This window comes from Cherax quadricarinatus, chromosome 18, assembly GCF_038502225.1.
Source record: "Cherax quadricarinatus isolate ZL_2023a chromosome 18, ASM3850222v1, whole genome shotgun sequence".
Lineage (NCBI taxonomy): Eukaryota > Metazoa > Arthropoda > Malacostraca > Decapoda > Parastacidae > Cherax > Cherax quadricarinatus.
Window position 1 is genome coordinate 20,063,287 of NC_091309.1, and position 21,923 is coordinate 20,085,209.

Below are 21,923 nucleotides of genomic sequence, written 5' to 3' on the forward strand. Positions count from 1 at the left end.
TCTGCCAAGTTTTGTATACATGTCCAAGTGTTTGGTTGTTGAGGCTGAATTTACTGACTACTACTTAGGTCTCCATGCATGTACTTACTCTTGTTTGCATTTTAATGATCTGAAAGCATTTTTAAGAGGATATGTCTTTGACTAGTTTCCTCACTGTGAGTGAAGATCAAACTGAGTGCATTTTGATTTCTAGTAGGTTCTGTATTTGCTGTCTTTGGAGTCCTCTGGTATATACTTCCTTAAGCAAATTAGAAGCATAATACTAAAAAAAAAAAAAAAAAAAAAAAAAAAAAAAAAAAAAAAAAAAAAAAAAAAACTAACTAACAGCAGTGAAGTCCTTATTAGTTTTACCTACTCATGAGTAAAAAAGCCTACCTGTGGGTGAAGTGTAGTACCAATAAAGGCATTCACTGCTACTAGTCTTTACTGCCCTATACTTCCTGGAACAGGTCAGCCATCAATTGGTAAACCAATTCCATCAATAATCCAGCATTAATTTCAGCTAGCCTAAATTAAAATTTCTGGGGCTTCCACACCAACCTGCTGCTACTGTTTGGTGGCGCTACTTTCTGCATAAGTCATTCCAATTTGTTTTTCTCCATTTATTGTTATAAGCTGCTCACTTCTAACCCTAGCCATGGTTCCAACAAATAAAGAGAGATGCTTCTCGTTGTGCAAAGCACACACACTGTGCATTGTTCATAAACGATAAGGTGGCTTTGCAGCAACTGTCAGTCACCATGAGCTCAGCTCATTCAGATAAGCTGTGACTGGTAAATTTGGGCCTACATATGAGAGAATAGGTCTGTGTGATAAGTGTGCACTATATAAAAAAACAGCCTGCAACACGCAGTGCATAATGAGAAAAAAAAAAAAAACTGCGAATGTGTTTTTGGTGTAAAGCAGTTTTTTTGGTCTCATTTGACAGAATGGATATACCTTATACCTTAACCCGTAAATGGTCCAAACGTATATATATGTTCACTACCCCAGTGCCTCGAATATTTTGAAAAATAAAAAAATTTTTGTTAATGAAAATAAAGAGCACATTTTTCTAAGTGTAATAGGATTAAAATAAAAAAAATAGGGTCAGTACTTACTGAGATATGAGGCTGCAAAGTTGGCACTTAACCCTTTCAGGGTTTCAGACATACTAGTACGGCTTACGTACCAGGGTTTTTGACGTACTAGTACACCTAAATTCTAGCGCCCTCAAATCTAGTGAGAGAAAGCTGATAGGCCTACATATGAAAGAATGGGTCTATGTGGTCAGTGTGTGCAGTATAAATCCTGCAGCGCACAGTGCGTAATGAGAAAAAAAAAAATTTGACCAAGTTTTTGGATTAAAACAGTGACTTTGCACTGTATTTTCATATGGTATTTATTGTTGTATTCTAGTTTTCCTGGTCTCATTTTGTAGAATGGAAGACATATTACAGAAACTGAGATGATTTTGACTGGTTTTACAATGAAAAGTACCTTGAAATTGAGCTCAAAGTAGCAGAAATGTTCGATTTTTACCGAAGTTCAAAAGTAAACAAATCATGCTAAGCGTCCAATACACGTCAACTGGTGAGTCTAATATTCTTTCACAAGTGCGCCGATATTATTTATACCATTTCTACACTAATGCAGTAGTCTGCATAACAGTAAATCTTCTATTTTTTGTGAGAATAAAAATTCAAAGTGGAAAGCAAAAGAATGTAAGAGGGGCCTGGGGACGTGACTAATGAACAGCGGAAATTTTATTTTAGTGCCAGGAATGTCTTTCTTGTTTATTCTGGACCCTATTTGGAAATTGGCATCTTTTGAAATTTGTGTGAAATTGGCAAAATTGCTAAATTCTGACCACTGAATTGGATAGTTGAAATCGGTAAATGGGTAGTTTCTTGAACTCATTTGATAGAAAAAATGGAGTTCTAGCAAAATAGTTACGATTTCTGTTGAGTAGTACACTGGAATTGGCTGAAATTAGGGCTCAAAGTGGGCAAAATCGTCAATGCGTAAACACCATCAAGACCGCTAACTTCGCGAGAGCATAATTCCGTAAGTTTTACATAAAATTTCATACTTTTGGTGTCATTATGATCGGGAAAAGATTCTCTATCTTTTCATAAGAATTTTTTTTTTTTTTTTTTGAAATTTGAGTGACCCTGAGAACAAGTCTGGGAGAGGGCCTGGGGACCCTGAAAGGATTAATGCTCACCTGACGGCAACAGAGTCCTGCCGCTTGCAGAAGTGTTGCCGATATACCATTTTTTCTCATTTTTTATTATTTTGTATCATTTTTATGTTCTGATAATTACAATTTATTGTATTTCTTGTCCTGTCATAACCAATCCTTTTTCTAACACTAATATTAGGTACTGAAATTGTACTCAAATTGTCACAAACACATAGACAGGTGGACATTTACACCTGCCTTGGTCATTTACTATTGTCTAGGAATATATACAAAGTATTTACAGGTCCCAGTAATGTTTTGGATACACGGGAGTATAGAAGAAGGAAGGAAGGAAGAAAGAAGAAGGAAGGAAGAAAGAAGAAGGAAGGAGGAGGAGGAAGAAGGAAGAAATTCCCTTGAAGCAATGTGTAAGACAAGTGTTCAGTGACAAACATCCGGAGGGCAGTGATAAGATCAGATATGAGATGATATTTGATGGGTTCCAGCGAGGGTGCAGAGATAAGACGAGATAGTGCAGAGATAAGAGGAGATAAGCTATGACATTTGTTGGGTGCCAGCGAGGGTACAGAGATAAGGGATGACATTTGACGAGCTCGTATCTCTGATTATCTGTCTCTCTGTCTTATTTCTCTGATTGCTTGTCTCTTTCCATCTCTCTGCTTGTCTCTGTCTCAGAGAGAGCCACTGTGAACCAACAGGTATTCTGATGCATTATATCTACAAGCACAGTATAGCACTTCAGATTTTTTAGGTTATCCTAGGTAATTTACACTATGTATAATTGTATTTGTGCGTACATGTGAGACAGATAGACAGAGAAAGAGATAGACAGACAGAAATAGACAAGAGACAGATAGACAGACCCTAAACTTGGGGTCAACATCACTTTCCTCTTAAAAGGGGAGTGTTAATATGACATTACATCAGTGAATCCTTGGTGTTTGCCCTACCGTTTGCTCTAGCTGGTGCTCAATATAACTGGCACTCCTACAAGGTACTAAGTGGTTCCAGATTTTTTTAATATGGTGCACACCGAGTGTTAAGACCCATTCTATGCTGACCAGGCATCTCAGGCCAATCATGCCAGATTTGGAAGCAGGAAAAATAAAACATATTTACATTTGGGGTGCTAGCGGTAAGAACGTATATATACGTTTAGACCGTTTATGGGTTAAATAGATATATATGATTTTGAATGGTTTTAGGATGGAAAGTACCTTGAATTGAGCTCAAAGCAGCGAAAATGTTTGATTTTTGCTGATGTTTAAGAGTAAACAAATGACGTCACTGTACAATATGTGTCCAACTGGCTGGTCTAATATGTGGTCACGAATGAGTTGACATTATTTATGCAGTTATTACAATAATGCAGTAGTCGCATAATTTTCTATTTTTTTTCTTTGTGTGAATAAAAATTAAAAATGGAAAGCCAGCATAATATAAGAGAGGCCTGGAGACATGACTAATGAACAGAGAAAATGTTATTTTAGTGCACTGTTTATTCCAGACCTTATTTTGAAATTAGCATCTCTTGAAATTGACCAAATTACCAATTTCTGACCACTTTATTGGGTAGTTGAAATTGGTAAATAGGTGGTTTTTTGTACTCAATTGACAGAACAGAAGGAATACTAGTGAAATAGCTGAGTTTGGTAGACTGGAATAATGGAATGGGCCAAAAATAGGGCATAAAGTGGGCAAAATTGCTGATGCGTAAATATCGCTGTTGGGTTAAGTGTATTCTAACCTAACCACTCTGTAATCCGGCAAAATCACTAATCCAGCACCCTACAGGTCCCGATGATGCCGGATTAGTGATGGTCAACCTGTACTGTCTTGAATAATGTTGTTGTTTATCATTTTCCATTTGGAATTTTGATGTCAGTATACTTCTGGCAAGGCAGTTATTGAATAAATGATAATTGAAGTTTTCCCCTTCTTTAAGTTAAGCAGCCAGTGGTGAAAAATATACATCATTAATAAAAAAAAAAAATTTAAACAGTTGTTCCACCAACTCTGTATCATGTACCTGTCTAGGGCTTAACTTGCCAGGCTCCCATAGCAGTTTATCTTCATTTTCATAGGGAGGAGTTGCACCATATGCTTGTAGACCCTCTGGTACTTGTGCCTGGTAGGATGAACCAATCATAATAGTTTTATGCCAATCCTCCTCCTCTCCGGAATACTCGCCTTCATCTTCCTCCTCTTCTTCACTCTGCTGTCTAGAGCTACCAGTTGACAGAATTCCTAACGGTCTATGACCTGGAATTTCAAATGTGAGAGATTTTAATTTAAAGAAAAACTGAGTGACTGAAATACAATAAAAATTAACACCATTAATAAATTAACTTATTCTACAATACAGTTATGACAAACAAATTACCTGTCCATGTCAAGTTTTAATTTATTTTAATCAGTGGAAAGTGTTAAACTTAACCCTTTATCGGGCAGGCTCTAAAATTTTCTAGCTTCAACACGTGCAAGTTTGCGCGTGTCATCCTACACGTGCCGCGCATCTGGATTCCTGTTCTTTAATTCTAATCAATCACAAGCCTTCCCTGAGTCGCTTCAGCTAAGTGGTGATGGCGTTTGCCGCCTTCCCATTGGTTGAGAGAACAAAACATAAACACGTGTGGCTTGGCGTTGCCCAGAGTGGGTTTTTTCCATCCAGTGTCACTAATATACTCTTGGATTTTACCCTCTACAATGTCAGTAAGTACTTATTGTTGTGTTTAGTGCGTAAATGAATAGTTTAGGCATATTTTGATATTTTCATAAAGTCCCTGTGAAGCATAATGTGAGTGTAGCATGCAGTTGAATAAAGTGCAACAAAGGAAGCTCACAAATTTTCATGGCTGCCCGAGAAGTGACATAGTACAATTTCAGTAAAATAAATATTTATAAAAAAAATTCTATTGCATATATGAATTCTGTAGTGGTCTGGATCTATACAGAAGGTTTTTATTGTCCTTTCAGATCAATGAGAAGTTGTTTCATGGGGAGCCCTCCAGCACCAGGTCAAAATATGTCTGCATTTTGGAGGACAGTGGCTCAGAACCAGAAGTAGATGACCCAGAATTGCTGGATAGTGGTGATGAATACTTGCCACTGGATGCAGAGATGCCAAATGATGATGAGGAGGAAGAAAGGCCAGCCAAAAAGCAGAAATTAGTGAAGAAAAAGAAAGGTTTAGTTGCAAGTATTGCAGCAACTTGAAGAAATATGTTACATCCTCACTTCAGTGTTCTGTATGCAAATAAATCTGTGCATAAAGAGTAATAGAGATTGCTTCAGGGACTACCATACTATGAATTAGCAACAAGAATAATTGGTCTTCCTCATGAATCTCAGGAATATGGTACTTGAAAGTTTTATCCCATTGCAATGTGCCCTTGTTGCTATTTGTTTCATTTTTATATTTTTCTAATACATACAAACTGTTTTGATACAAGTTCCATTTATGTTTTTGATATTGTCTGTTTGTATAATAAATTTAAAAATAGTTATTGGGTGTTTTATTAACAATTGCACAGTTTGCAACATTCAGATTTATACTCCCTATGTCGGGCAAGGTCGTAAATTTTCGTGCTTCGGAGATTTGCAGTTGCTTGAAAACTAACCATCAGAATTTCATTTATATAGGCTCATTGACCTTATATTGAGTTACTCTATCCACCATAGGGAGTTCAGTTCGAATTTCTAATTTTATGGACACTTGCCCGATAAAGGGTATTAAAGGGGTCATACAGTGTCTGGTACCCATGTTGTAACCCGAATTAGCATTAATCAATTCATCTTTTCTTTCAATATGTGCAACATTAATCTTGATATTCACATGCAAAAATTTTTTGTTTCCAAATATTATGCAGTAGATTTCTTTTTGTGTGCAAGTTTGTTAGTTATCAACAAAGTAGACATTTTTGACTACACTGTTAATGATAACCAGCTCTGGACTGAAATAACAAATGTGGAATCACCTATAAAAAAAAAAACTAGTTTAAATTAATGGAATGCATTTGGTATGGTAAGTCATTGAAGTAAATGAAGAATCACAAATATAAAATTTCTCTCTCTCTCACATACAGTACAGTGTATAGAATAGAAAAAGTTCTAACAAATCAATAAGCTTACATCTGAGCGACCGTGAAGATGAGGGTGTTGGAGTGTCACCATTTGTATCCATGTCTGCATACAGCTGTGCCAACTCAGAAGTCTTTTCTCTTCGTTTTCTCTCAGGTTTCACCTCTGGCTTTATTTGCTAAAAAGAAAATTGGCAATCATTATCTTGATATATTTATAACCAATGGGACATAATTTTTTTTTCTTTCCTCACATACTCTTCTATATATATGATACAGCATAGGCTAAAGAGTAATTTACTATATATGCTGACATGTGCATACACATGTTTGCTTATACACATTGTATATGTAGAGAGGGGTGGGAGATATTTGCAGTTTGGAGGGCATCTGAACTGTAGCATCGACAAGCCTATGCCAAGACAGCAATAGCATGAATGATGGTGAAAGTGTTTCTTCTTTTTTTTGGGTTACCCTGCCTCAGTGGTTTTGGTTCACTGTGTCCCCAGATGGCAGATGGCATTTCAACAACCTAAGATGGAACAATTGACATCCACGTACTGTATATGTTTGACAGCATAAAAATTTGGAACACAGTCTCCGAAGTTCCAAGAGTCCCAAAAGAGATAATGATTTTGATGATTCCTTAGGGATCCTTTCAGTAGCACAGTACCTGGGAAAGGCAACATGCCTGAGTTTACAAGCTGGTGGAATCCTGAGAAGGCAACTGTAGGCACCACTTCCCTGGAAATTAACCAGAGAAACTTGGATTTGCCTGACCATCTATTAAGCTTAGCAGCAATTGGAGGAGTTACTAAGGGGATACATAATCTTCTGATGTCATAAGGATGAATTCTACATGACCTCAAGCAATACTTAATATACTGAAACTAAATTTCTTGATTGCAATACATTCAGTATGACTAGAAGAGAAACAGAATAATGAAGGGATTTCAGTGTCTTGAATTGCTTCAGGCGGGACAGGAAAAAATGAAAGAATCCGACCCATCCTTAACAGGAGCCTAATGGTACAAATAACTGGTCCCAAGTCTACTATTGCAGAAAAAATTGTACTTGGGAGTACGGATATGCTAAACTTTCTAAATCAGCCTCCACGACACCTGCTCGATGACACAGAGACTATGGGGCTGTCTGACCAGCATGGATCAATGTCTGCATACGGGTTAAAATGTCCCTTACAGCCCTAACTCGGCAGTGACCCCTCCAGGAAAGGATAACATCCCCTCTTTAGAGTGGAAAGTTACTAGCTTGAATATGTAACTAACAATTTGTAGTTATTGAAGCAGATCTCAATTTGTGGTGAGTGTGTTAGATAGGAGTGAATAGAGACGAATGGTTTTTGGGACCTGACAAGCTGTTGAAGTGTGAGCAGGGTAATATTTTGTGAAGGGATTCAGGAAAACTGGTTAGCTGGACTTGAGTCCTGGAAATGGTAAGTACAATGCCTGCACTTTAAAGGAGAGGTTTGGGATATTGGTAGTTTGGAGGGAAGTCTAGGCTGTCGTACCTGAGCGCCTCTGCAAAGACAGTGATTATGTATGAGTGATGGTGAAAGTTTTTTCTTTCTTTTTGAGTCACCCTACCTTGGTGGAAAACGGCCAACATGTTAAAAAAAAAAAATAACTGCACTGTGAAGAACACTAGTAACCCTTCTGCACCTGTTCTTATTTAACCATCTGAGGGTCTGTACCGTAGTTCTATGGCTTTGAAGTCAGGGTCCAAGCTGTAGTGCTACGCTGTGAGTTCAGGTCACTCAGACAAGCTGAGCGGTAAATCTGGGCCTAGATATGAGAGAATACATCTCTGTGGTAAGTGTGCACCACATAAAACAAATATAACAAGAAAAAGAACTGCAACTGTATTTTTTGGTTAAAATAGCAACTTTGCAGTGTTGTTTTGCATGTTTTTTACAGGTATATTCGCGGTTTCTTGGTCTCATTTGATAGAAAGGAAGTTATATTACAGAAATTGAGATAATTTTGATTGCCTTTAGTACAGAAAATGACTTCAAACTGAGCTCGAAGTAGCAGAAATATTAAATTTTTGCCAATGTTCAAGAGTAAATAAATGACGTCATGTGTCCAATACACATCAGCTGGTGGGTCTAACGTGCATTCACGAATACACTGATATTATTTATACAATTATTACAATATTGCATAACAGTAAATCTTCTATTTTTTGGTTTGAATAAAAATAATGTGAATAAAAAATCAAAATGGAATTAATTTGTAAAGCCTGGAAACAACTAATAAACAGAGGAAATGTTATTTTAGTGCCAGGAATGCCTGCATTGTTTATTCTGGACCCTGTTTTGAAATTGGAACATTTTGAACTTTGTGTGAAATTGGCCAAATTACCAATTCCTGATCACTTTACTGGGTAACTGAAATAGTTGAATGGGCGATTTCTTGTGCTCAATCGATAAAATAGAAATGATACTTGTGAAACAGCTAAGAATTTGGTCGACTGGAATAATATAATTGGCCTAAAATGGGAGTCAAAGTGGGCAAAATCACCGATATGTAAATATCACTGATGAGGCAAAATTCATGAGAGTGTAATTTTGTCAATTTTCCATCAAATTTTCTACTTTTTGTTTTATTACCTTCAGAAAAAATTCTCTACCATTTCATAAGAAAACAACAAAAAATTTTGGGGGAAAAATTCTTGGACCCTGTAGACAAGTTTCAGATCGAGGGTGTGGACCCTGAAAGGGTTAATTTCTAGTTATTATATGGCCTTTCGTTCACCCTGCTAGTGGTGCAAGGAAATCTTAACTCTTTTGTATGCTTTGGTAATCTTATACAGTACATGATTATCTTCTCTCATTTAACCTTTTTATCAGTAGAGAGAGCATGTATAATGCTTTCAGCCTTTCTTCATAACTCGCATTTTTTAGGCATGATAGCCACTCTATAGTTTACCATCAAACTGTTTTGTAATGTTTTGCAGACCTACATGCTGGGAGGTGGTGCAAAAAAGCTAGTAACCCATAATTGCACTATGTAAAGTAAAAGGACACAAGTGCAAATAATGTGACATTTTCTTGTGGCAACATCTCACTCTCCAGGAGCTTTGTCAAGCTTGACATAGCTCCTGGAGAGCAAAACATTGCCATAATAAAATGTCACATTAGTTGCATTTGTGTCCTTCTACTCTACATTTTTTTTTTTTTTCAACAAGTTGGCCGTCTCCCACCGAGGCAGGGTGACCCAAAAAAGAAAGAAAATCCCCAAAAAGAAAATACTTTCATCATCATTCAACACTTTCACCACACTCGCACATTATCACTGTTTTTGCAGAGGTGCTCAGAATACAACAGTTTAGAAGCATACACATATAAAGATACACAACATATCCCTCCAAACTGCCAATATCCCAAACCCCTCCTTTAAAGTGCAGGCATTGTACTTCCCATTTCCAGGACTCAAGTCCGACTATATGAAAATAACCGGTTTCCTGAATCCCTTCACTAAATATTACCCTGCTCACACTCCAACAGATCGTCAGGTCCCAAATACCATTCGTCTCCATTCACTCCTAACACGCTCACGCACGCTTGCTGGAAGTCCAAGCCCCTTGCCCACAAAACCTCCTTTACCCCCTCTCTCCAACCCTTTCGAGGACGACCCCTACCCCGCCTTCCTTCCCCTATAGATTTATATGCTTTCCATGTCATTCTACTTTGATCCATTCTCTCTAAATGACCAAACCACCTCAACAACCCCTCTTCTGCCCTCTGACTAATACTTTTATTAACTCCACACCTTTTCCTAATTTCCACACTCCGAATTTTCTGCATAATATTTACACCACACATTGCCCTTAAACAGGACATGTCCACTGCCTCCAACTGTCTCCTCGCTGCTGCATTTACCACCCAAGCTTCACACCCATATGAGAGTGTTGGTACTACTATACTTTCATACATTCCCTTCTTTGCCTCCATAGATAACTGTTTTTTGACTCCACATATACCTCAACGCACCACTCACCTTTTTTCCCTCATCAATTCCATGATTAACCTCATCCTTCATAAATCCATCCGCCGACACGTCAACTCCCAAGTATCTGAAAACATCCACTTCTTCCATACTCCTCCTCCCCAATTTGATATCCAATTTTTCTTTATCTAAATCATTTGATACCCTCATCACCTTACTCTTTTCTATATTCACTTTCAACTTTCTACCTTTACACACATTCCCAAACTCATCCACTAACCTTTGCAATTTTTCTTTAGAATCTCCCATAAGCACAGTATCATCAGCAAAAAGTAACTGTGTCAATTCCCATTTTGAATTTGATTCCCCAAAATTTAATCCCACCCCTCTCCCAAACACCCTAGCATTTACTTCCTTTACAACCCCATCTATAAATATATTAAACAACCATGGTGACATTACACATCCCTGTCTAAGACCTACTTTTACTGGGAAGTAGTCTCCCTCTCTTCTACACACTCTAACCTGAGCCTCACTATTCTCATAAAAACTCTTTACAGCATTTAATAACTTACCACCTATTCCATATACTGCAACATCTGCCACATTGCTCCTCTATCCACTCTATCATATGCCTTTTCTAAATCCATAAATGCAATAAAAACTTCCCTACCTTTATCTAAATACTGTTCACATATATGCTTCAATGTAAACACTTGATCTACACATCCCCTACCCACTCTGAAACCTCCTTGCTCATCTGCAATCCTACATTCTGTCTTACCTCTACATATTGTTGGTAATTCTACCAACATATATACATAATTACACTAATTACAAACTTGTGTTTTAACAGTCATATAGACTGCCTACTCTAGCCTTAATTCCAGAATTGTTGGTGACTGGTATTAAAATGTGAAAAAGTTAATAAACAAGAAAGTTGTATAGAGAAGATTAGGAGGCCAATGTATCAATATCTGTGGGTATCAGCAAAAATTTTAAGTATCATCCCATCATTATTGAAGACACGGTGGTGATTGCATTGCAACCCTAACAAATGCATTTCTGTCTGGGGCTTAGAGAACCACCAAAGTTTATGCCATTTGAGCAATAACAGCCTTCCACATCACTGGGAAGGCTCATATAGCACAAGCCACTGCAACACTTAACCCCTTAACTGTCCAAACATAGATCTACGTACTCTCGCCCAGTGCTACGAATATTTTGGAAAAAAGAAAAATTAAATAAAAAGGACTTTGTAAAAAAAAAAAAAATTAAGAGTCAGTATTTATGAAGATACATGTATAAGCCGCAAAGTAAGTGCTTGTCGCTCACCTGACAGCAACATGAAGGGCTGCCGTTTGCGGAAGTGTTGCCGATATACCTTTTTTCCTCATTTTTTTAATTTGTATAATTTTTATGTTCTGATAATCATAATTTGTAGTAGTTCTTGTGATTTCATAGCTAATCTTTGTTCTGACACTAATATTAGGTACTGAAATAGTACTCAAATAGTCACAAACACAGCGACAGGTGAACATTTTCACCTACCTTAGTCACATACTATTGTCTAGAAATATATACATAGTATTTATAGGTCCCAGCAATGTTTTGGATATGCAGGAGTATATAATAATAATAATAATAATGTTTCCTTGAAGTGTGGTGTAAGCAAGTGTCACCACTGCTGACAGTGCACAGTGTTGACATTTGAAGAGCATGCACTGCCTTGGCTTTATTTGTTTTCACTGTTACACATAAACATGTCTATCTGTCTAACTCTGTCTCTGCTTATCTGTCTTTGTCTGCTTGTCTCTCTGTCTCAGAGAGAGCCACTCGTGAACCAACGGGTATTACACACAACACAGTCGTCACGTCTGATTCCTGTACAAGTGAAATTACATATTACTTGCCAGTTATGCTTAATATGGATCATATCTACAAGAACAGTAGAGCACTTTGTCTGGGTTTTTTGGGTTATCCTAGGTAATTTACACTATGTATAATTGTATATGTGTACCTGTGAGACAGAGATAGAGACAGAGATAGACAAAGACAGACAGAGATACAGACGGAGATAGAGACAGCCAAAGTCAATCAGCCAGCCAGCCTCCGGCCAGCTAGCCTGCCGAACACGTATTACACATTTCAGAATTGTTTCTCTTTACTTAGGGCATAGGTTATAAGACATTCTGGCAGGATGACACTATCAATGGTACCAAAATTGAAAGGGTGTTGCACAAATGATGCACATGGGTTATTATCGAGGTTTTTGATATTTCCTCAACCACTTGTGGCCACATCCACCACTAAACTCAGGGTCAACATCATTTTCCTCTTAAAATGAGTGTGTTAATACTAATGACATCAATGAATCCCAGGTGTCTGCCATTCTGTTTGCTCTAGTTGGTGCTCAGTTAAACTGGTACTCCCACAAGATACTAAGTGGTCCCAGATTTTTTTAATACTGCATACACAGAGTATTAAGACCCATTCTATGCTGACCAGGCATCTCAGGCCAATCGTGCCAAATTTAGAGGCAGGAAAACTAAAACGTAGGTTTACGTTTGGGCAGTTAAGGGGTTAAAAAAAAGTGACATCCACTTTCTATACTCTTTTTTTTTTTTTTAAATACTAATACATCTTCAAGGCAGTAGGTTGGTAGACAGCAACCGCCCAGGGAGGTACTACCGTCCTGCCAAGTGAGTGTAAAATGAAAGCCTGTAATTGTTTTACATGATGGTAAGATTGCTGGTGTCTTTTGTCTGTCTTATAAATATACAAGATTACAGGTACGTCTTACTACTTCTACTTACACTTAGGTCACACTACACATATGTGTACAAGCATATATATACACACCCCTCTGGGTTTTCTGCTATTTCCTTTCTATTTCTTGTTCTTGTTTATTTCCTCTTATCTCCATGGAGAAGTGGAACAGAATTCTTCCTCCGTTAGCCATGCGTGTTGTAAGAGGCGACTAAAATGCCGGGAGCAAGGGGCTAGTAACCCCTTCTCCTGTATGTATTACTAAATGTAAAAGGAGAAACTTTCATTTCTCCTTTTGGGCCACTCCACCTTGGTAGGATACGGCCGGTGTGTTGAAAGAAGACTAATACATCTTTACATCTTTCTTGATTACTTTCTGAAATGAAGTCTTCTTTAATATATGTTTGGTGAGTGACATTTGGTATAATTTGTTAAGGAAATGTGGCTTATTTTTACTGATGCTGAAATGCTGACAGCAGGTGAGGGAGGTAGTAGATGATTCTGCCTGCCACATTTGTAAATATTACACTAGGCCACATAAAAAAAAAAAAAAAATCTGGAGGTTCCAGAAGCATAACCTTAGCCGATGAATTAGACACAGGTGTGACCTACGAGTATCTTTACTTTGTAGACATTCTGCTATCCAGTGGTTTTATCAACACACTACAGGGACATTCTGAAGACTGTAGAAATATATACAGAAGACAGTGGAAGACAATGTAATCAATACCTCAACCTAAGAGCAGGTGAAAACTGTAGTTTTGAAGAATCTGAAGCACAGGCAGGAAGACTGGCACTTATATACTTGAGTCAGATGAGGTGTAGCAGATAAAAGCATTACAACTGGTAGGCTGGATCCCCCAGTGGAAGTAGGTCATACCTTAAAGTTGAGCCAGGAGTTAGCAAGTGGTTGTGAAGATGTCCTTTGTACCTCATTTTGCCATATGTTCTTCATTCCAGTTAATATTTGTTAAAAGTGCCAACTTTCAGAAACGTAACCCAAGCATTAATTTGGTCACTATCTTATGAACTATTTAAAAGTTGGGCAGTGTTGCAAAGGAGTTTCACATTATTTATACACTCTTCTAATGAGAAAATTTTGTTGGAGAGTACTCCTGGGTCCATCTCCTTGTTAGACATTTTAATACTGTTTCATTATCCAATCTATACTGTGTGAGTGGCCTGCTTTCACTTCTCTTATTTCTATTACATGGGACTTACCCATATTAAATTCCGTCAATCATTTATTGGTCTACTGTTCAATCTATTTAGATCATCCTTCAGGAATGAGGCCCCCTTTTTTTTTTTCTTATCTCACAAAGAATCTTTGGATCAACAAAGATGTTCATATATTTATTATTTTCTGGCAAGTCATTTACATAAATTAAAAACATTATTTCAGGCAAATATCAGATTCTGTGGCACCTCGCTGGTGATATTTTTCCATGTAATGAATGGCTAAGAGCCAACAAACGGTGATAAAAAGACACTTTCAGCAAAGAAACCTTTTATTAATATGTTTCACCACTGGAAGCTTTACTAAGTACAACTGATACATAAAGCATAGTGGGGAGGCGAGATGCTGCCAGGTCAGGTTAAGTGTTGGTACACAAGTGCCATCAAGAAATTATTATAATCAAATTAAGTGCTAAACACGTAAGGGTAACATCATTGTGGAGAGGAATTTGCAAAAGCAAAATTGTGCAAAAGGTCAAGAATGAGCAACAGGTTGGGGTGTGTAAAGTTATGGGTTAGTAGAAGGTGGAGGCTAGTGCAAGCAAAATTCAAATCTAAGTTGGTGCAACAGGCTAGTTTCAGTTAAAAAGTCAAGAGTGAGTTAGCATTAAAAGTGGGACTTTCAACAAGGTCTGTGACAGCAAGTGCTGAGGCGAGTTAGACATCGAAAGTGAATCCTACATGCACTCTCTGATAGGCAGGACACGCTATTAATAAATGTTGGATGGACAATGTAACTTGGCAGTTATCACAGAATGGTGCTGGTTGTTTCTCAATTTTTTATTACTGTGAATCGTGTGTATACAATACAATATGTAAGTGCAAAAATGTGGGAAAGATCAGGTACCTTTACAGGTGAGGTCAAGCAATGCCAGGATGAGGTGAGATTGGAGGGTCAGGTTGTGGTATGCTTATTTAATGTTTTAATCAAGAGCATGGTAATAGGTCTATACAAAATATACAGTCCTTTGTGTTGTTCTGTGTGAGGTGGATTGTGGCGAGTCTTGTTATTTTTTTTGTAAATAAGATGTGCCTGTTCCCAGTCAGATGTGAATGCCTGTTGCATGCATATTTGTGTTCTTTAAATCTAGTATCTATATCCCTTGCTGTCTCATCTACATTAAAGCATTCACAACCACTGCAATGTATACTGCAGACCCCCATTGTGCTTGTGTTCTTCTTGGGGTGAGTGTTTTTAAGTGAATACAGTACTTCAGTGGCTTTGGTGAAGAATACAGCAATGTTCATGTCAGCTTTCTGAAGAGGGGGGGTTATGGCTACTGCCATAGGTACAGTGAGAAATATCCATCTTTGGCCTTCTAGCCCAACACCTATCCGAGTTATTGGGTACCATTAATCCCTTACACCTTAAACATTCAGAAGACCTTTCTCTCTCTCTCTACTTAATGATATCATCATAAAATACAAGAAAATAATCAGTGCTGATGTAACCTCATTATTAATTTGAGTTCCTATTGACCAAGTAACAATTTCTCCAGAATGCCAACCATGCAAATTTTGACTTTCTTCTGCTGACACAGAATTCCCTTAATGTTCTCAAATTGTGTGCCACTTTACCTATCCTTCTTTAAAGAAGACCTAAACCAGCAGAAATTCAGCAGGGCAATGGGTTCTGCAGTGAGGTCTTAGCCAACATTTACTTAGAGCACCTTGAAAGGGAGTGGTTTAAGGATATTATTCTTCACTATATTTCCTAGCTGAGATGTGTCCATGACTCCTTGGTCAGTCGTAGATGCTTCAACCTTAGTAACTTCGAAGATCAACTCCATTAAGTTGAGCCCTCAATTCAATTCACTTTGCAAGTCAAGGACGACAACTCTCTACCCCCCTTTTATGGACATCCTTCCCATCAAGAGTGATCATTTCAAATTCATAGTCTATAGAAAGCCTATTAACAAAGATGACTTGATTCATTTCCTCTCACACCACAAACTCATAACTAAACAAGGATTAATTTCCAGGCCTTTGTTTAAGTACCCTCCAGATCTGCAGCAGTGAATTCTTCTGCACATCATTCACTCCAGCAAAAGCAAAGCCTCCAATATTCTCTCCATACCCAATGGAAACAACCATCAAGTAACAATTAACACTTCCCACTATGCTCTTGCAGTAACCATATCACCCTTCTCCAGAAAGTCAGCATAAACATCATTGTACCCTCCACCAAAACACTCAAATTATGTATTCATTAAAACACCTCAACTCAACAAAAACACAGCAGAGGGAGTCTACAACATACTTTGCAGCAGTTATGATAACTTATGTAAGTGAGACAGCAAGGGGTTTAGATACTAGATTTTTAGAGCACAAATACACAAACAAAATGCATGAAAGATGTGAGGCAGGTATGTATAATGCACAGCAGTATATATTCACATGACTGAATACACAAGTACATCTTATTTACAAAGAAAACAACATGACTAAATATAGATGTCTTGAGGCTGCCACTCGACACCTCACCAACCAGAACAAAACTGAGTGATGCACATCCTGTTTAAATCCTATGCACAGATATTCTTGGAACAATATATTAAACACAAAATACCACAACCTGAACCTTTAACCTCAATTATAACAACATCTGACCTCTCCCAACAAAACCCGACCCTTCCCTGCAGTGCCTGACCTGACTTGACAGCATCTCACCTCCCCAAATGCTTCACATGACACTGTTTTTATCTATTCCACGTGCTTGATAAAGCACCCATTTTGTGAAGGTTTCTTTGCTAAAAGTGTCATACCATATTATTTCTTGGGAAGATTTGACTTCATACCAATGTTTGCATTTTCCTTGTACACAGGCAGTCTCTCATTCACTGTAATAGTTTTCCTTTTATTCCTCCTATGTTTTACATTTAAAGATCAGTCTTTCATAAGGAACTCCATCAAGAGCTTCCTTGAAATCCACATACAGTAATGCACATTAACTGCAACCTGCCAATCCAATTCATTCTTGAATAAATTGTTTACCTTGCACATGCTCTGTCATAGTTTTACCTTTATTCCCCCCCCCCCCAATTTCCTAATTTCCAAATCAATCTCACACAAGAAAATCCATCAAGAGCTTTTTTGAAAATAAAATAAAATATTGTCCAGGAATTGCAATCTGCCAATCCATTTCATTCTTGAATAGTTTATGCTTACTGTGTGAATGTCCAGAGGTAACATGCCTACAAAAACTTCAATGAGCACTTGGGCAATAGACATAAGCCATGATGTTTATTAAAAACATCCACCTGGTGTTAAAAGACCTACTTCAAGAAACAATGGGTTTGTCCTAGCACCATGTTTACCTGTGATAAAAGCCCTTCTCAGTCTCTATGAAATCTCAAAGAGAGAGCATTATGATCATGACTGTCATCTTAGTGGCCTAAAGGGGTCGCTTGTATAAGAGACTCCTCCCGTAGCTACCTATAGGTGCTGAGTAAAAGCTACAGAATTACATGCATAGTTTTGACATACCTGAAGTAGGCCAAAACTATGCAGTTAAGTCTGTACTACAGTCCTGACAGTAGTTGTAGTCCAACTAATCTGGACTCTTGAATTGGATATCTGAGTATGAACCGAGATGAAAGCTTTTCCTGATCATGCACAGGCAGATCAATGACTAGAAAACAAGGATGTGTAACCTAAGGATGCAAACTTCTGCTATTCGAACTTAGTCACTGAAGTGAGGAACATAGTAGTGAAACCAAGAACTTCTGCCACACAGAGCCATTGCAACTGTAGCTAATGCCAACTTGAACCAGACTGGAATAATGCAACTAGATCAATTGAAGCTAACATCACAGAGTTGTTTATGGAGGTTGAAATACAGCTCCCAATCCTGCTGCCTCATGGGTAGAATTAAATAACATCTGCTGTTACTCTTTGTATTCTATCAGCATAACCTCTGATCCACTCAAGTACTTTCTCCAGCTTCTGGATTAACCCTGATGTTCTTGTTTTATCTCTAACTCTTGTTACAGAATGCAGATTATTAGGCATGATTTTCTATCACTGAATTCACACTGGTTTTCTTCAATAAAACCTTCAGTCTCAAGGTGCTGTGCCAGTTTGCTCCTTACAATATTCTCCAAAGTTTTTGGAATTATAAGTAAGTGAAATACTTACACATTTTGTGTAACTAATCTTTCAAAACTAATTTTTTAACCTGTCTACTGGTTATTTCATCTATGCCTAGGGATTTCACTAATTTAACTTCAATATGGTTATTCTAGCTTTTTTTCTGTTTTAGCAAGCACTTGATAGTACGTACTATGTATCCAGGACACTGACAACTCCAATTCAAACAATTTTTTTTAACCAATCACGAATACGTCAAGAATACGTCAAGTAACAAATGCCCTACCATTAAAAAGAGGAAATAAAGTATGTCCTCATCATTATCAGCAATTTATATTTTATGCCAGTAATAAGATTTTCAAAGAAAGAATTTGATTTTCAAAGAAATAATTTGCATAACTAAACACCTTCATTTCTTTCATGTTTTTAAAATGTGCTACGAATAAGAAGTTTTATGTAATGTACATCTATCAAGAATATTTAAAACAAAAACTTATGACACTAAAAAAAAAAATGAGTTAAGATGGCTTCATAATTAGATATCTTAACACAAAAGTGTCATAAACAGAAAGGTGCAAGCATAGCTAGATGCAAGTGTAGCTCAAGAAGGGTCAGTCATTTGACCAGTTCTGTTCTTGATTTACACTAATAATAATGATGATAGTAGGTTAAACCATACAGCACACCTAATCAGCTGGGGACCAATAAGTTATTTTCTTTGTAATAAATATTATACATTTCCTATTAGTGTAATACAAATACAAGAAGAAAACTGAAGCACTACTAGAAACTTGAACTAAACTAAAAAAAAAAAAATCAAACATTTGAAAAAGACAGTAAATCTTAATGTTATATATGAAAAGAAGGACAAACTATCTACACTACAGAATAAACAGTAATTGACTTCTCTAAGGCCATTCAAGGCAAGAGGATGAGGAGACTCATCTCTAAGTAAATTTATAACAGGATTTTATTAACAATGTAAAAAAAAAAGGGCATTTTCATACGTATGTGTTGTCCAACATTGATACACTCTTTTAACCAGATTGCCTTAAATGTGAGAAGCAATCATTTGAAAGAAGTTTAATGAAGTCCTGCCCTACTCCTGTCTGCTGGCTAGGAACAGGTCAGTTTGTAGTTCACGCACCTCAAGTTGTATGATGGAAGACTGATTTTCAACTGCAACTCCTAGTGGATTGTTGAAAAACATTAGTTAATTTTCTAGCAATTCAAATTCATGAAATCAGTTAAAATTTTTTAATTACAGATTCTACATTAGATGAATTTTTTTTTATTAAACTTACACAAGCATGAATTACCAATAATGTACAGTATTATGGAAAATTTTGGATAACAAACATTACAGTTACTTATTTTCTAAAATTACAGTGGTGTGCATATTAATCGAGACAGGAGTAAATTTTGTGATTATCTCATAATATATCTTAGTCTCCAGCTTAATTTATGTAGTTTGGGTTCTTTTCTTTTCAGAAGAGTTTCTACCAACTTCTGGCAAGCATCCAGCTGTGGTGTTACCCTGCAAATCTCATCAGTGCTACAATAGCTGTTGTCCTCTAAGGCTATTCCTGCAAGCATGCTCTGTAAATGAATGTGGTTTTTGCCAAATTCTCCCCTTCAATTCATGATTACTGCTGAAATTCATAATGGATGTTACACCTAGAAAGCATGCAAGTACTGTAGCTCTTAGAAAACATGCTGATTTGAGTGTCAGACAGATCGCCGAAAATTTGAGCCAGCAAAGGTCATCTGTTGGTCAAACCCTGAAGAGAGCTGACAGCACTGGTGATTGTGGAGTGGTGCATCGAGGAAGATGTGGAAGAAAACACAAGACAACACCTCATGATGACAAGGTTATCATAAGAGAGATTTGGCTACAGCTGGCGTAAATGTTGAATTTTCAACTGTTTAACGAAGGCTCCTTTAAGTTGGCAGAATTGCCAAAAAGGCGGTAAAGAAACACCTATTGACTGCTGCTATGAAGAAAAAATGGCTGCAGTGGGCACTTGATCACAACAGATGGATGACAGATTACCAGATAAATGGAGAAAAATTATATTTTCAGACGAGGCACATTCTGAAGTACAGTGGACCCTCGGTTTTCAAGCGTCCCGGAAATCGAGTAATTCGGATTTAGAGACCCTTTTTCAGCAAAATTTTGTCCCAGATTTCGAGCATCCACTTGGAAATCAAGTGTTTGAGACACGTCCACCCCGTCGGCAAGGCCACTTCGTCACACATATCACACTCATTCTGCATCTGTCTGTCAATGAGTAAGGAATACTTTGCGCATTCATCCATTCATTTTGGTGCTCTTAATTGATTGTGACTGTGAAATAAGCCACCATAGGGCCAAAGAAAGTTCAGAGTGCCAGCTCTTCGGTAAAGAAAGTGAGAAACGTGAGGGGGATTCCCCTTCCAAACAATAAATCCTCCCTCTCTCCTCCTCCCTGTCTTCCATATGCCAACAAGAGTCTTCAATACAGGTATGTAATGTTTATACTATTTATTTATAATTGTTTTGTGTATGTAAAACTATAGTTAATCTTTAAAAAATTAATTTTCTGTGAATATTTTTGGGTGTCTGGAATGGATTAATTGGATTTACATTATTTCTTATGGGAAATGTTAGTTCAGTTTTCGAGCATTTCGGATTTAGAGCAACCTTTTGGAACAGATTAAGCTCGAAAACTGAGGGTCCACTGTACATGGGTTCAGACCAGTGGAAGGGAGATGGAGCAAAGGCAAACCTCTTCAGAGTGGACACACTCAGCAAGCACCAAAACACCCAACTAAGATGTTTTAGTGTAGCTTTACTGCTGAAGGACCTGGATGGCTTGTTATTGTTGAAGGAATCATCAACAGTAACAAATAGAAGGCAAATCTGGCAACTCATTTGCTTCCCATTGTAGATAGTGATTTTCTTGATGGAGAAGGCATTTTCCAGTAGGAAATTGCTGCATGCTACACTTTCAAAAAATGCTGACAGAGTGGGCCAAGCATTCTAAATTGGCCTGGAAACTCTCCTAACCTCAACCCAATTGAGAATCTATGGGCAATAACCAAATGCAGGATTGCAAAACAGGACTGTTCAACTGTAGAGAAGCTAACTGCTGCTGTTACTAGGATCTGTTACCACAACAAAGAAGTTGCCAAAATGTGTTCAACACTGGTTTATTCTATGCCAAAGCATGTGGCAATGCTTATAAAAGCAAAAGGTAGTCATATTTTTTTTTTTTTCAACAAGTCGGCCGTCTCCCACCGAGGCAGGGTGACCCAAAAAAGAAAGAAAATCCCCAAAAAGAAAATACTTTCATCATCATTCAACACTTTCACCACACTCACACATTATCACTGCTTTTGCAGAGGTGCTCAGAATACAACAGTTTAGAAGCATATACGTATAAAGATACACAACATATCCCTCCAAACTGCCAATATCCCAAACCCCTCCTTTATTTAATCCCTCTTTATTTAATCAATTTTCTGTCCTATCAGTCGTATATTTTTCAAATAAGCATAAATTTTCAAAATATGTCTTATTTCATCATTGTCCTAATTAATATGCACGCTACTGCA

The 21,923-nt window shown here is 37.4% G+C and overlaps 1 protein-coding gene across 5 annotated transcripts in view; it reads right to left on the reverse strand.

Moving 5' to 3' along the window:
- LOC128689429 (mesoderm induction early response protein 1) overlaps positions 1-21,923 on the reverse strand; it is a 169,369-nt gene that overhangs the window by 73,153 nt on the left and 74,293 nt on the right. For all 5 annotated transcript variants that reach the window (XM_053777723.2, XM_053777721.2, XM_053777724.2 and 2 more), the window contains 3 exons: positions 19,474-19,514; positions 6,317-6,443; positions 4,215-4,447 (listed from right to left, as the gene is read on the reverse strand). In XM_053777723.2, the coding sequence (XP_053633698.1) occupies positions 4,215-4,447; positions 6,317-6,443; positions 19,474-19,514 (401 nt within the window). The remainder of the gene's footprint in view (positions 1-4,214; positions 4,448-6,316; positions 6,444-19,473; positions 19,515-21,923) is intronic.